This window comes from Solanum dulcamara, chromosome 6, assembly GCF_947179165.1.
Source record: "Solanum dulcamara chromosome 6, daSolDulc1.2, whole genome shotgun sequence".
Classification (NCBI taxonomy): Eukaryota; Viridiplantae; Streptophyta; class Magnoliopsida; order Solanales; family Solanaceae; genus Solanum; species Solanum dulcamara.
The window spans coordinates 31,713,288-31,731,025 of NC_077242.1; the positions used below are offsets into that span (position 1 = coordinate 31,713,288).

The following is a 17,738-nucleotide window of genomic DNA, read 5'->3' on the forward strand; positions in this document are numbered from 1 at the left end:
ACTCTTTCAATATGATATGGAAAACACCTTCACCAAATATAAATAAAACATCTTTCCGACAATTTAATAAGAAAAATATTTTTACAAAATTTAAGAAAAATAACTTATTCAATATTATAAAAAGAAAACACTTTTTAAAAAGTTGAAGAATATAAATAAAACATCTTTCCGACAATTTAATAAGAAAAATATTTTTACAAAATTTAAGAAAAATAACTTATTCAATATTATAAAAAGAAAACACTTTTTAAAAAGTTGAAGAATGTACGCTTTCGACATGATAAGGAAAAAATTACAAAATATCAAATATTAATAGTGTGCAATATCTCAAATTAAATTACGAAAGACTTCTTTATACACTACATTTGTAACCTCATTACAAATGTTTCCATCATCATCATAAGTGAAAATCTTTGATCCTTTTCTGCTAGTCACTCGCGATAAAGCAATATACAGTTGTCCATGGGTAAATACTGACTTTTTCAAAAATAATCCAACGTAAGACAACGATTGACCTTGACTTTTATTAATGCTCATGGCAACAGATACAATTAATGGAAATTGTCTTCGCTGAAACTTGAAAGGTATTCTTGCATCAGATGCAATCAAAGTCATTCTTGGGATAACAACTTTCTTTCCTTCCATATTACCTGATAAAACCTTGGCTTTTATCACTCGATTTCCATGTCTCGTGATGATCAACCTTGTTCCATTCCACAATCCTGACGATTGATCAATATTTCTTAACAACATCATAGGAATACCAATTTTTAAAGTGATAGAATGATTTGGAATTCCTGAACATTTAATATTGTTTAAAATTTCTGGTGTAGGTACATTATCCAATGCTGAGAAAGAATGATCAGACAAACCAGTATCAGAACTCAAATATGTCTTTTCAGTATTTTGATTGAAGGAAATCATATAGTCATTGATTGATTCAACCATATCAAGAGTTGGAGCAAGAATTGCTCTTTTTTGAAAGTAGCTTGTATCAGTAGAATGAATAAAATAATCAGGATATGTACTTCTGACAATTGGTGATATTGGATCTTCACAAGTAGGGATTGGTATCTTTTCAATGCCTTCAATAAAATTTTCAATTCTTCTATCACCAATTGCCAAAATTCAATCTGCAAAATTTCTTGATTCATCCAAATGTGAGTGATTGATTTTCCTGCAATCTCATATTCCTTGTTAGTTTCAAGACTTCACAATGGCCCCATAAGTAGGAAGAATTTAAAATAACATTAACAATATCTTGCTTAGTTCCTTTTGTAACAATTGCAAATATTAGTCTGAAGTCACCACCTAAAATAATTATTTCCCCCCCAAAAGGTTTGTCTAAACTGGATGGATCTTTAAATCTAAGAATGTCTCGAAGAGTTTGATCAAGAGCTTCAAAATAGTATTTAGGCATCATTGGTGCCTCATCCCAAATAATCAATTTTTCCTTGACAATCAAATGAGCTAGAGGACTACCTTTCTTCATATTGCATGTTGAATCTTCATTTGCATTTAGAGGAATTGCAACTATCGAATTGGATAATGTACATACACCAGAAATTTTAAAGAAAATAAATAATTATAAAATTATAAATACTATGAATCTTTGATGTCTGTGTGGTGGTAACTTGATGTTCATTGTGTTGCATTTCTTTATAGATATATAATCTTCAAGATCCACATTAAAGAGATGTTCTTTTTTAAAAGGTTTAAAATATTGTTAAGGAATATTATTTTTTATAGCAATCATATCACATTGTAAATATAATATATGATAAATATTAGACCTGGATTATTCAATAAAACTCGTTCGTCATGGAGGATATCTTCTGACAATAAATATCATGTTGAATTCCAAATATTTTTTGAACGTGATATCGAATCAGATAATAATAACATAGCAAATAACTGTCTAAGATATGATGGCATTCCCCATTCACTTGCTTCCCTTATGGCATCTACATATTCTTTGTCATCTTCCAATAAGCTAAGTGCGTAGCATGCATCTCTAAAACTGATATGGTCATAATTGTTGGTTCTTTTAAGATCTTCATAGCATTTTGGACCTTTAATAATAGTCAACAATAATCTGAGATAGTACAATTCGCCAGTTCTAGATGGCATAAAGAAAATCCTCCCAATTGCAAATGTACGATTCTTTCTCTTTTCCATCTTTTCAAATTCTTTTTCCAAACAAACTTAAGAGAAAATTCTGCATAAGTTAATTCTCTTGCTTCAAGTATTGTTTTATTTGTCTCGAACCAACTAAGAAACATTGATAAAATGCTTGATGCCCACAATATTTTGGCTAAGACATTTAGAATGGTGAGAGATAGATTTCAAGAAGATAGTAGCTCCGATGTTAAATTAAGATTGATAGGAAAAAGGAACACTGATGGAAGAAGATACAATGTACCGTCGGTTTCAAAATAAAAAATATTAATTATTGAAAACATAAAAATATAACAACAATCATAATTGACCAAAAACAAATTACAACAAAAATTAAATAAACATAAAATAAAATTCCATTTGACCAAAACATTAAAAATGGTAACACATGTTACGGAAAAACATACATGAAAGTCTTACAATAACAAGATACGTTAACTTTTTATAATTGGCTACTAAAATATAGAATAAAAAATAATTAGAGTCTTAAAATAATAAAATAGAAAAAAACGTAAATGAATCAACTGACAAAAAAAAATAATTGACAGAGAATAAGGGCAGTTAAAAGTTAAATAAATCAAAAAAATAAAGATAAAAAATTATCAACTCTAAACCACCCCTAAATTTTTTCACCTATTCCCTTACTTCCTCATTCCTTCAAAAGCCAACTGTATTATGTAGTAATACAGTAATACTCTAAAACCTAGAATTGAGTTTTTGATTTTACTAGAAATAGGAGAACGGTTTGACGTTAAAATCTTATAGAAATTCTAAAACTTATGTTGTAAAATTATGCAGATTACTTACCAAGAATTATTAGGATTGAAGAGAGCTCTTGGGGCTATTAGGGTCGGCCAAGGGGTGAAACGCGAGGTAAAAACTCAAAATAGCATCTTTATCAAATCTGGAAAATTTGACATATAACTGATATACATGATATACATGTACTATACATGATCTATGGACCTTTTATGGGTCATAGAATGATCCATCGCTCATGGATTAGTTTTGTGGAATTCAGGCAAGAATTATGAGCCTCTAATCCAGATCCACGAGCTGGAACCATGGTCTGTAAATGATTTCATGGCCGATAGTTTTTTCAGTTCGTGGAAATTGAGAATATAATTCTCAAACTGGAGTGTCTGCGGTAAAATTGTCATAATTTTTACTCCGGATTAAGATTGATGCATACTTGGTGGCGTTGAAAAGAAAATTCATAGACCTTTAATTTGGTAGGTCATGGGCCACATAATTTCTTATATTTTGAGATGTATGGTCATTTTTAGTTGACCCTTTCAGGATTTCATGGAGAAACTTTGCGAATAAAATAGGCTTTGAACTCGGCTTAGTGCTAGAGGTCCCTAATGGCCCTAAATCACTTCCAACACACTTCTTACACTTGATAATGAACAACTAGGTATCATCTGGTACAAGTCTTATGCATACAAAGAATAGTTCGGGTCTTAACTTAGAAATTTGTGAGGTGTTACAATATCTCCCATTTGGGATCATTTATCCTTGTAGAAAAAAGGAAAACATCTCATTTGTCCTCTTTGAACTGAACTTAATATCAAAGTCATAACTATGAATAGTAATACACAAGGCACGAACATAACTGTAGAATCTAAAATACACAAACACATGATATTAGTGCTAAATCGGAAATTAGAGGAGGGCTATAACCTGAAACGCTTTCCTCAAAATTTCTCATAACTTTCTGGGAAAAGAATTATGGGCATGATTTGCGTGATGCATTTGAGTATAAAGCATTAACAAGGTCTAAGTATCTTAGTCAGCTGACATGGATTCATAACACATGACTGATATAGATTTGAACTATAATGACCCTTCAGGTCATTTTCTCTTTATGGTGTTGTTCTCAACGTTTAGAGCTTTCCTACGGTGATACCAAGTTATTTATTACTTATTGGGTCTACCAGTTCGGCCACCTGGTTCATTTGGGTTTTGTGTAAGTTTTCGTGTTTTAGAATTTTTGAAACTTGAACAATTGACTTAGTTTAAAACTTCACGCAAACAACCTCATAATGCAATTATGATGTTCTGTTTGCTCTAAAATATTGAGTTTGGTCTAGAAGAAACTTTGGTTCATGTCCTGAGACTTTCAGACATATTTCGAGCAACCTTGTGGCTTATCGCTAAAATAAAATTTGAGTGTGGGACCGATTTTTCATCGAGATGACCTCAGTTTGAAGTTTCAACATATTTATTGAGTCTAGAATGTCAAATTTAGTGGGGTAGCATAATTCATTTGTGTGTACAAATTTTCAAACGAATCCCAGCACCACATCAGAGAATTGTTGAACTTGTTATTCTAGCTGATGCAACAATATTTGGTGCTGGTGAAATCCTTCATTGCGATTGCTATGAATGCCTCAACGATTGCAAAAGACATTGTATCTGCTCATCGCGATCACATGCCTTTTAGTCACGGTCGCGATGAGCATTCCAAGTGGGTTGACCATTTTTGGTTAGTGCGGTTGTGAAGTTTGATCTCCACGATCACGGTGCCTTATTTCTCTGTGGGCTAAGATTGCAACCTTCGACTTCACGATAGCAATGAAGAGCTTTGTCTTTTAAATGAGATCCATCCTGAAATCTTAGTTCAGTTAGCTATTTTGTGAAGTTGATATCTCGAGTTATAGAGGTCTGATTGAGCTGGTTTTGGCTTTATTTTCTAGGAATTATTAGAGCTTCGTGTTGGGACCATGAAGAGTTGGTAAATTTACCAACTCATTAGACTCAATTTCTTGAGTAATTTCCATGTTTTAATGCGAATTGAAGGGGGTTTAGGCCCTAGTTCTCTTATATGTAGGCATTACTTAGAAAAAACAAGTCCAAATGATGTAAAGTTCAAAACCATTGAAGAACTTCAGTGAAGGAAATGGAACCTCATAGAAGCTGATAGGCGTCTCTCCAACTAAACACTGGTTGGACTGGAGCAAGCTTCAAAAGTACTTGCGCTACAATTGACGTTGTACAAAGGATGATTGACGGTTCACCAGTCCTAACCTCTGAAGCTCCCGAAAGCACTGAAGGTTGAAGTGAGGTAGTGATTAGCGTCTCACGGTGGTGGATTGGCGGTTCTCCGGTCTAGCACAAGTCTTGACGCGGAAGCTGATGGACAAAAAGTGCATTTACGGTAATTAGTGCTTCCTTTGGAAAGTTCCAATGACAAAAATAGGGATTTGTGAAATTATGTACCGTTATTCTTACTATGCAATTTACCAGTTGTAGAGAGTAGAGATATATTTCTAGAGAGATAGAACCTTCATCTCCATATAGAAGAACTCTTAGTTTAGTGACAAAGAAACCTTCAATATCTTATTCTCCAAAGCTTGGATTCAGATTTTGATCATCATTTGGTATCGTCTTTATTCCCTGTTATTTTAGTAGATAAATACATAGCTAGAGGTGTTTGTGCTTGATGGGGTTTAAAACCCCAAATGTGTTTTGATTATTCTTATCTAAAATTGATTGTATGACATGGATCTATTGTTGTCTTGAAGTTTTAATCCAAAAAAACAGTTCGGGATAATATCAAAGTGTAGTCTAGACCAAACTCTATCCTTGTACCAATCTCTTTTGTTGAGGTTAATCTTATCCTATTCAATTTGAAACTCCAATTGATATGCACACACCCCTAGTCCTTTCCAATCTTGGTTTACAATATTGTTATTAAATTCATGGTTTCAATAATTAATATTAATAGTTTGTTATATTTGTTGAGAACTGTAAGTGCTAACTTGTTTGAAATTTTGAATCAACTGATGAAGAGTCTCATTTTCAGGTCCTTGAGGTTTGACCCTGACCTAATCAGTTGGGTATTATTTTGCAAACAACCGCCTATACTCTGAAAAATAAGACATAGTTGAGTATTCATTAAAAATGGCATCGTTGCTAGGGACTGTTTAACGATAGTCTTTGATTGATTTTTATATTCAAACTTGTGTGCAATTTGTGTTCTTGTTACGTGTTATTTTTTATTGTTGCTTTCCAAAAATAGGGCAACATAGAGCAAGTGGTTGATAATGAAAACATAGGATATGCGGGTTTGCAAAAGAGTTTGCCACAAATGAAGCACCTGCAGAGATGGGTGTAGCTGGAGCAATTTTCTTACCCGCGGAGGTGGGAAATGCGCTACTTCAAATCACTGACCCTATGCTCTTCTACAAATGAAAGGCATATTTGGAGGCTAAGAAATTGAGGATCTAAACAAGCATTTGCAGAATTTTGAAAAAGTGTGTATTTCTTTCAAGATACACAATATTAGATAAGAGTCAATTCGGCTACTATTATTCCTATTTTTCTCACCGGTGAAGCTACCACATGGCTTGCAGAGTTACCCGAGGGTCAATCACTACTTGGGGCGAGTTGAATAGAGTTTTCCTCGAAAGAATTTTCCCACCCTTGCAAATGCTTAAATTGAGGGATAAGATTAATAATTTTGAAAAAATATCGGGAGAAGTTATACATGAAGTATGGCTAAGGTTTAAGAAGAAAGTTATCAAGTGCTTAAATCATGATTTATCCAACCATATGCTACTTCAAATTGTCTATCGCTTATTAGATGAAGTCAACCAAGCAGTAGTAAATAACTTTCAGGAGTTTCATTTATGAATCACACTTATCTTCAAGCGTTCGCCTCCTTGAATCAACTGTCCAATATTAATATGGCATGACACAACCAAGATAGAGTGAAATCGAGTGTTGGATCAACATTTACATCAATGGTAACTAATGAAATGCCAAGGAAAGAGGAGCGTGATGAGCAAATGGAAAAGATGATGACTATTATATCGAAAATAGACGGTTTAAAATTAATTTTAACTTTATAGAGAAAAAATTAATTTTAGAAAGAGAAGAGTCGCCATTTAATTTTTTTAAAAGAAAATTAAGAAAACTTAATTTAAAAGACCATAACAGATTTAAGTCCTAAAAATCCAGAGAAAAAGGTACGAGGTTCTTATTTCCACTTTGAGAAGATGTTAAGTATTCAAAGTTGCCTCTAATGCGTGTTTATACGACGATTTGAAAATTTTGAATTTTGACTAACTTTGGGAAAATGTGTTTAACAATAATCGAGGCATTAAACAAGTTGAAAGGAATATAAACTTTAAAACATCTAGGATAGATTTGGTATGAAAATGATTAAATAAAGGAGGGATAATTTAAATAAATCATTTAAATGAAACAAATAGTCATAAAAATGGTCTCTCTTTAAGGGATTTAATTAAGTCAAACTAAATAATTTATCAACTAATTAAATACGAGTAAAGGCAAGCGAAATAATAGAAATTAATGGTGACTAAAAGAAATTGTTTCAGTTTTTTTAAAACATTAAACTACCCCAAATATATACAAACAAAAATACTTAAAAGTAGATAGAATAAAATATTTATGTACTTATAATCTTCGGATCAGCACCGACTTATTAATTGAAAGAAAAAAATAGTGTCTTATCATTTTTCTGCTCAGGTCGACTTTCATCATTTCCGAAGAGCCTATCTTTCATGCCCTGAGAGGGTACCCTAGGCGTAGCCGACTCTCAAAAACCATCTCTGGCCTTCGAGAGAACCACTTGGTTTCATGCCCAAAATACAGAAGTAGTATCATTTTTGTCGAGAATTGAAATACCACATACAATATTTTAGGGGGTGTTACACTATCTACCCCTACCCCTCCTAGGTTTATTTATTATTATAATCCTAAAGTGATATAAAAGAAATAATAAAAACTAACGTCCTAAAAGGTGTCTAACGTCCCACCTTAATATCCAAGAGGCATTGGACATGCTATTAGGGTCGGTTTTAGACTAAAGAAAATATATGCATCCTAATTAGACACGTCGTCAAATATAACAGTTAGGATGAGAAGATAGCACATAGAATCTCAAGTAAGCCTCTAGATTAATTAATTAGCATGCTTGAAAACACAGATAAATAGTGGATAGTCAAAAAAATTACCGTGTGTGCATACGCAATCAGACGTCTGTATCATAAATATAAAAACTTGAATAATATGGAGCCAAATTTTATTATTTAGACATATGAGGAAAATTTTAATTATTAAGGTGATTGTAATTAATGAGGGCATACTTGAAAATTTTAGTTATTAACTAATAAAATCTTATTAACATGAGTTATAGTTAATAGCATGCTGAAAATTTATTAAAATACTATAGATATGATTTCTAAATATTGTATTAAAAATTTATTAAAATATCACAGGCATAATCTCTTTATAAAATAACATTATGAAAACTTATTTAAAATCCTATAAGCATGATTTCTAACAATATATTGAAAATTTATGGAAAAATAGTAAGCGTGCTTTCTAATACAATTATATGCTGAAATATTTATTAAAATGTTGTAGGCCTGGTTTCAATATAAAAATAATATGATAAATAATTATTAAAATTCTATTGGCAGGATTTCTAACTAAAATATCAAAAAATCTTTTAGTCCTATAGACATAATTTCTATAATATTTTTATCATGCTAAATAAATCCTATGGACATGATATCTAAACAATTAATACGTTGAGATTATTATATAAAACCTACATACATGATTTCCATGTGAAAAATAACGTCATAAAAGTATTTATTACAACCGGATAACATTCTGAAAATATTAATAAGCTCTATGAATATGATACTAAATATTTAACTTGTTGGGATTATTATATAGTTCCTATAGGCATGATTCCTATACCATAGAGGCAATATTTTATTAAATCTTGAACATGGTAGCTACATAAGTTTACATGCTGAAAATTATTTATTAATATGACATCTAGCTCAATTAGTATACCATGAACATGATTTCAATAAGAATTAATATCGAAATTTATTTATTTGATCGTATAGACATGGTAGCTATATGAATTTGTATGATAAAAATTAATTAGAAGAGATCTATAGACATGATATCTAAAAGACAAATTATAATACAAAATTGATCCTTGAACAAGTATTTTATAACATTATGACAGTTTAACTTCATCAAGACAAAAGTAATTTCTTAAATCTATATTACGCAGATGTTCAAAGAAGTCAAAATTAAATACATACAAATATATTGAAATGATTACAGATATTTAAGCAAAATCCAGATTCAAATAGTTTTAAACACATGTTGATGGTTAATTACTTAGCCTAACATGATCAAGGTGATATAGATGGACAATTATTTTAACAACAAAGCTAACAAGTAAATACAGATAATAAAGCATGTAGCACATAAGTCCCTCCCCCTCTTAAGTAGTCCCCCAAAGTTATTTTATTATATAGTGTTTATAAATTTATTACAACTAAATAAAACGTAAGTAAATAAAAATAATATAAATAAACAAAGATGTAAAGCGAAATAGTAGCTTTCCCAACCAAAGCAAATTCTTCGCGTCTTGAACTTTGAAGTTCAAATTCTGCTAAACCATAAAGAAGATACAAGCAGTATCAGAATAATATTGAGGTATATCATGATTATAATTAACAGAACAAACAAACAAGGCAAAATATATTTCAAAAAAATAAATAATAGACCAACATATAAAGAAAGTTTGGGACTAACCTGGACACTTCTGTTAGGATAAATAAGCATATAAAAATCTGAACGACGATGTCAAGAAGTAGAAACAAGCCATTTAAATTATGCAAGAAACCTTTTCTTTTACGTTTTTTTCGTTTGATATTTTAATATGTAACGTAAAAAATATTTTCTTCTCTCTTCTTTTTCAACTCTCTATGTTTTGTCTTCCTCTTGTTGTCTGTTTTTTTTTCTTGTGTCTTTTCTCTGTGCTCTAGTTCATATTGATAAACCCATGGGCAAAAGACCATGAAATCAACAAAGACAACTGACCTGATTTTTAATTCAAACTGTTGCCAAATAAGTCAGTGAAAGTAATTTATTTCAAAGGATATGGCAAAATTTTCAAAATTCTATCAGCAAAATCAAACAACATCTTCTTTTCAAGATTTGATCCAAATTTATTCAAAAGGATGCTTCAAAAGTCAAAAAGTTATGTCAAGAGGGACCCATTATCAATAATTATAAAAAAATTATTAACTTAATTTACAAATCAACTTAAGCCATAATTAAGCTAAATACACATATTCTTATAACTTCAATGGGCTACAAGATTAATTAAGAAAATGACATAGAACGAAATTCATGAATAGTCGGCTTTATAACAAAATATCTAAATACTAGCAGCTCTTATTCAATTAAAATTAATTCAGTCAGGCAAAGATTTACAAATGAATCGCATTCAAATGGATCTCAGAATATCTTGAATCATATTCAAATAGAGTGATACTAAGATAATGAAGCTTCTAATTAGATATTATCACAATAATAATATGCCAATGAACGAACGAAACAAGGTTACTGGTTGTTAATACAACATGTTAAAAAATAAACTAGAACAACCAAAATAATAGCAAATCTATCTAAGAAGAAAATGTTTGAAAGACCATACTAGGAACGAATCTGTAGAGATTCGTTCTTAAAAAAATGCTCCGTCCACATGTTAGCTGACCGGAGTTCATCTTGTTGGTGTCTGGCCACTGTTACCGCTGATCTCATTTGTCGGTGCCTGGTTCTTACCGAAATTTCTACTGATGATGGGGAGAAAAGAGAGACGATAATTGTGGGATTTCACCGGTGGTCTTGATTGATTAGAGCAGCTACTAGAGAGATATAAGGAGAGGGTGAAGAGAGAGAGACGACGACTGTCTCTTTCCCTTCGCCAAAGCAGCGGTGAAGAGATAGATAGAGGAAAAGAGAAGAGAAATGGGCGGTGTTTGGCTGCTAGAGGTTTTTCCAACAACAGAGAGGAGCGAATTCAATAGGGAAGGGTGGTACTGAGCTGGATCTGGGTCTCTCACCAGAACCACTGATGGGCCGACGTGAGAGAGAGAAGAAGTAGTGACGGGTGTGGCAAGTAGATGTATGGCGAGGGAGAGAGGGAGGCGTCAGCTAGGTCGTCTTCGCCTGTCGCAGTTGCGGTGTTCGTAAGTGTTCATTGTTGGTGTTCTTCTCTTTGGAGAAGATGAAGAAGAGTGAAGGTTAAGGAGAGGAAAAGAGTGCAGCGGGTAGACAAAGTTTAGAGAGAGTGAGGTCTTTTGATGAGGGACAAAGAAAAGTAAAATTAGTTTTAGGGTTTTGGGTGTGGGTAGTTAGAAATATGAGTTGTAATCTTAACCGTTCATCAATTTTGATGAGCGGTATGGATTGGATCTTGGTATTTGATAAAGATGAGATGGATGGGTGTGATTAAGGAAGGATTCAATATTTGAATTTGGGTCATATTGAATTTAATTCAGTCTAAAATTAAAATGAATAGATTAAAAAAACTATGCTTAAAAAATGGAGAAAATTGAATAGATTGCTATCTAATTAATAACTATAATATATATTGAATAAGTAAAATCATAAACGTTATCAAGTAGTAATATTTTTATACATAAAGTAACTACTTATGTATATTCTATGTATATATACATATAACGTACGTATGTATATAATATGTACTAAAATATATGTATAATATATAATATGTACTATCATGCAAGGCAGCGGGGAGATCGACGAGGATGTCACACATCGTATTGGGGCAGGATGGATGAAATGGAGGCTCTCCTCCGGTGTGTTATGTGACAAGAAGGTGCCACCACGACTTAAGGGCAAGTTCTACAAAGTGGTGGTTAGACCAGCTATGTTATATGGGGCAGAGTGTTGGCAGTTAAGGTATCCCACGTGCAAAAGATGAAAGTTGCCGAGATAAGAATGTTGAGATGGATGTGTGGGCATACCAGGAGCGACAGAATTAGAAATGAGGCTATTCGATACAAGGTAGGAGTGGCCCCGATGGAAGACAAGATGCGTGAAACGCGACTGAGATGGTTTAGGCATGTGAAGAGGAGAGTCCCAGAGGCACCAGTGCAGAGATGTGAGAGGTTGGCCATGGATGGTTTCAGAAGAGGTAGGGGTAGGCCGAAGAAATATTGGGGAGAGGTGATCAGACAGGACATGGCGCATTTACGACTTACCGAGGACATGACCTTAGATAGCAGGGTGTGGAGGACACATATCAGGGTAGAAGGCTAGAACATAGTGGCATTATTCCCCCTTATCCGTAGGCGTATTAACGCACTATGATTTCTTGTACTCTGATTTATGTTACTTATATTATGTATGTTATGTTATCTTATGTTATTTATGATATTATTTGACGATATCTACTGTTTTTTGGTGCTTTGATTATACTATTGTTTGGAACTCTTCTATTATCTACTTTACTACTTTTAATATTCTTGTCTGATCTTTTTTCTATGCTTCTATTGAGCCGAGGGTCTTTCGGAAACAGCCATCCTACATTGATAGGAATCAGGTCTGCGTATACTTTACCCTCCCCAGACCCCACGATGTGGGATTTCACTGGGTTGTTGTTGTATATACTAACATAATTAAGTAAAGATATAATAAACTTAATTAAGTAATAACCTTTAATATGCATATGTATATAAGATGTATTATATGCATATGTATTAAAATATATATATATATATAAAAAATAAACTTAATTAAGTAATATTTTACATATAAAGAAAATACACATATATACATAATATATGCTAAATAGACACATAAAAATATTTGAACGTATGAAGCTTGTTATTTAAAAACTAAAAATAATAAAGATAATAGTTATAATATTAATAAATAGAAAATAATATTATAAATTATGAATGTTAAAATATACGATTTATTGGTTAAAGTAAATATAAACTTGCTTACTTAATAAAGAAATATTTTTTGAGAAATGTATATCTATTAAGATAGCAATCCGAAAAGTAGTTATGGGTTGGTCAAAATTCGGTGTCAATAACTATCCCTTTCTTTGAGTAAGATCGATGAAAGATATCCTGGGCAAAGAAAATTGACAAATCAAATTTTGATTGACCATATCTTCCTCTTTCTGAAAGGAGGTTGGGTACAGACTTTAGAAAATATGGTCGAACCCTGGTATCAGATTTCCTACATATCTCACGCTACATGAGAATTCAGGCCACTTGTAGTTCAGAATGCTTAGTTTGGTGAACAAATTTTGAAAGAATTCAAAAGAGATCCCGATATCAAAATATGGAGAGATCGGGGTGATCGGGCAATGAGATTAAGAATGATTGTTGGAATACAATCGAGTTTTCAACATCAAGTCTGCCTACATATCCCTAAACTTGGGAATCAGACTGCTTGTAGTTCAACTTAATTAGTTGAAAAAGAAAATCTCTTATTCTAAGATAACCTTCGATTGGGAGGAGTGACAAATAAATCAGTATGAAAAAGAGGATTGCAACCTCTTAGCCGTGAATATGGCGCGCTTCACACCCATAATTAATAACTTACATGGATATAATTTCCTAAAGCTCTTGATTTATTGTCACTCGGATTGAAAAGTTGCTTCCGGTGAGAGTTGAAGTTTTTCGAATACAAAGAATGAAAATGATAAGCCTCAAGGAAAACCTGCATGCCTTCTGATAGGGGTGTGGTTTGATTGTGGGGGAACTTGGTCCTCATCTCACGTCCAAAGAGTTTGATATTTCTCTTCAGACTATATCCCAGTTTGTTGCTAAGAAAAAGTTCCATATTGTGTTGCATCCTACTTGATATTGTGCGTACCTATGGTATAATTGAGAATTCATCCTCTTGGATGCTATCGACAAAGACTAAGATAAAACTAATTTGTAGAAAAATGTAACTGAAATAAAAGAGTAGCGTCGTTACTATGTTGGATGTCATCCTCCTTTGATTTTGACGTATAACAAACAAAACATATTTCCTAAGTTGATGTGATTTGTAATATATTTCTTGAATGCCAGTTTCTTTCAATTTTGATGCAATATGCGATGATTTGATATGATGCAATATGATAATGAATTGATATGATGCAATATGATGATGGCCCTTTGGCAATGGTATTATAATAGTCTTCTCGACAATGATATGATAATGGACCTCTCGAAAATGATATGATAATGATGATAGCCCTCTCGGCAATGATATGATAATGATGATGACCCTCTTGGAAATAATATAATAATGGTCCTCTCTGCAATGATATGATAATGATGATGGCTTTCTCAGCAATGATATGATAATGTCTCTCTCAGAAATAATATGATAATGATGATGGCCCTCTCGGCAATGATATAATAATGACCTTCTCAAAAATAATATGATAATGATGATAACCCTCTCAGCAATGATATGATAATATCCCTCTCGACAATGATATGATGATGGCCTTCTTGGTAATAATATGATAATAATAATGGACCTCTCGACAATGATATGATAATGGCCCTCTTGGCAATGATATGATAATGATAATGGCCTTCTCAGAAATAATATGATAATGGCCCTCTCGGCAATGATATGATAATAGCCCTCTCGGCAATAATATAATGATGGCCCTATCGACAATCATATGATAATGATGATGGCCCTCTCGATAATGATATGATAATGACCCTCTTAGCAATGATATGATAATGATGATGGCTCTTTTGGCAATGATATGATAATGGCCCTCTCGGCAATGATATGATAATGGCCCTCTCAGCAATGATATGATAACGATGATGGCTCTTTTGGCAATGATATGATAATGGCCTTCTCGGCAATGATATGATAATGGCCCTCTTAGTAATAATATTACCACTCCTAGTAATATAATAACAATGACCCTCTTGGTAATTACCACTTCTGGTAATATAATATGAATGATCCTCTTGGCAATTAGAATGCATAATGATGATGATGTCCTATTGATGGGGTGGTGATGCTTCATTAGCAGGAATGATGATGCTCTATTGATAGGGATGATAATCGATATTCTTCAGACATCGATATCCAATTGATTTTTCACACGATAGAGGATATTTTGGCTAGCTGCACTTCAAATTCTCTTCCTTATTTGATGCGACTTATGTATGCCCATCAGATGTCTTTGACGCTGGAAAATACAATTTGACTTCATTATAGATGCTTGCATGTCTTGAAAGTGTCTCTTTTGCCTATTCCTATACTCAAAAGAAAACAAGTAATAGAAATATTATCGTTCTAACGACTGAGTAAAATCTTAAGAAAAAAATGCTTTAGAATTTGTACAAAGTGTCTGCTCACTTCAACATTAGTGTGAGAATATCATTCTCATTTTAGAACACTTTATATTCATTGTGGCTCATGATTTGCTAGGGATTTGATCGATGCATTGTTGCTCGTATTTTGAACTTCTCTGTTTTTGTCTGATGAATCCTAATGACTTTCCTTTTCACGAAAAATTATCACTTTTGGAAACTCTTTGTTCTTTTGACTTTTTTGTACTTGCTGAACGGAGGGATATGATGATCCTTTATAAATCTCCATAGAAAAATGTGTTAGTTTTGAATGGATTGATCTATATTGAATTCCTCATTTTTTTGCTTCTTTTCTTGCTATCTTTGATTTCTTGCTCTGATTCCCCACTTCTCGATAGATATAAGATAAAAATATATTTATGAAAAAATATTTGATGTATTAAAAGCTTTTAAGAAAGATGAGTTTTTGAAAATTCCTTTGGAAAGGGTCACTGCCAGATGTCATCTCATGCATAACTTAGATGAACGTCCTTGGTTCAAAGCTTTAAGCATGTCAGATAGCTCGTTAGGAGAATTCTGAGAATCCTTGAGGGTTGAAGTTGGAAAGTTCTGACATAGCTGAAATATTTTGTAGTTGACTCTGAACTCTAATGGTGCTAGAGATTGTTGAGGTTGACATTACGCTTCTAATAATGCTAGGGATCATTTGAATCTAGTCTTGAACTTTTAAAGATGACCAAAACCTTCAGATAATGCTGAATATCATTTGTAGTTAGCTTTAAATTTCTGATCATGTTGAAAATATTCTAAACTGCCTTGAAATATGTGATACTGCTTGATAAATTTTTGAGGTCAGCCTCAAAAATTTCTATCCTAGTTAGATGTCTTGGTTAATATCAAATGACCAATAAGAGATTTGCAGAATTTTTGAGGCCCTCTAAAAAATTTCAATTGTTTTTTCTGATGCACCTCTGTCTTGACTCTTCTGTAGAAAAATCTTCTTCAAAATTTTTTAGTCTGCTCAAAAATTTTGTTCTAGTTTCTATTATAAATAGAGAAATTATGGGAGACATGACCTAACTATTGTGGTGCCTACATATCCCGTTAAGGCAGGAATCATTAAGAGACCATTAGATAGCAAAAGAAAATATTTAAAGTAAATTTTTGCAATAAAGGAGGCTTTCATTTGAAATAAAAAAACAAAACTTTGGCTATGGTCATGGACCAATTTGACTTTTTCAAAACATTACGAGGGGAATTAAAATAAAATTGACATAAAGGGTGAGTATTGAGCCTTTCCGGACTACCACCAGTTTTTCAAAAATAACATAAAATTCGTCTTTATCTATCAAAACGAGTGAGGAACCAAGAGAGGATTGGATGTACAATTAGGCACTTACTCTTTTGGATCAGCATCTCGTATGCCTGACATCTCGATCATCACAACATCACTTTCTTCAAACAGATTTCTGACTCCTCCCACTAGACCAACATTATTTTCACACTTTTGCACTAAAAACTGGTACATATGAGGAAAAGGCTTTGATGGAGCATGATCAACTTTCTTCTTTTTCTGACCCTTCTTTTGCTCTAAAGCAACATCTTGATGGGGTGCCATGATTATAGATTCAGGTCTCTCTTTTTTGCTTAGTGAAGCTATGGCGTTTTCAAGATTGTAAGGTTTGACTAGGACTCTCACCTTATATGTATACTAGTCTTTTCGAACATCAATCATGTTAATAGTCAACCCTCCATGATTCAGCAGACAGTTATTATTAACATTGGGAGCGACAGTTTGGAGAGTGACAACTCTAAGGACAATCAAGTCTTGAATCTTGTGTTTCAAGTTGATACGTCCTTCTGTATCATGTCCCTCCCCTTCAGAATGGTAGGCACATCATTTGTTTACTCAAAATAACCTCGATATAGCATTTATCATCTTTGCTTATATTGGATGAATCATTCCTGCTGCTCTTAAATGCTTAAAGAGTTAGGTACATGTTTTTGCCAAAGGAGTGAAGACTTGAGGAGGCTTTCTTTCTAGGTTAGGTCAAGGTAGGTTATTGGTATTTTGGTTATTTTGTCCGGTATTTTGGTTATTTTGTCCAGGATTTTGGTAGGCCGGTGCATCAACTTGGTAATTTTGTCCTGCATTTTGGTATGCTGGAGGATGATTTTGGTAGATAGGTGGGGATGCTTGATAGTTTGGTTGGGCGTAGTAGACTGGGATTGGAATCTGTGAAGATGGTGGGTAGTTGTTTGGGGAAAAGAATTGATTGGATTTTCCAATGGTAGAACTAGACCCAGAATATCTTTGTGGTCTTAGTCTTGGGCTAAAAGACACAACAGATACATCCTCCTTCTTTTTCTTAGGAAATCTTATGGCAACAGATG

The 17,738-nt window shown here is 32.9% G+C and overlaps 1 protein-coding gene across 1 annotated transcript; it reads right to left on the bottom strand.

Moving 5' to 3' along the window:
• Positions 1-327: 327 nt before the first annotated feature.
• Positions 328-16,962, bottom strand: LOC129892818 (uncharacterized). The gene is made up of 2 exons (XM_055968360.1): positions 16,745-16,962; positions 328-1,108 (listed from the first exon to the last, which is right to left on the bottom strand). Exons 1-2 carry the CDS (start codon positions 16,960-16,962, stop codon positions 328-330), a joined length of 999 nt encoding a protein of 332 aa, XP_055824335.1.
• Between the last annotated feature and the right edge of the window lie 776 nt (positions 16,963-17,738).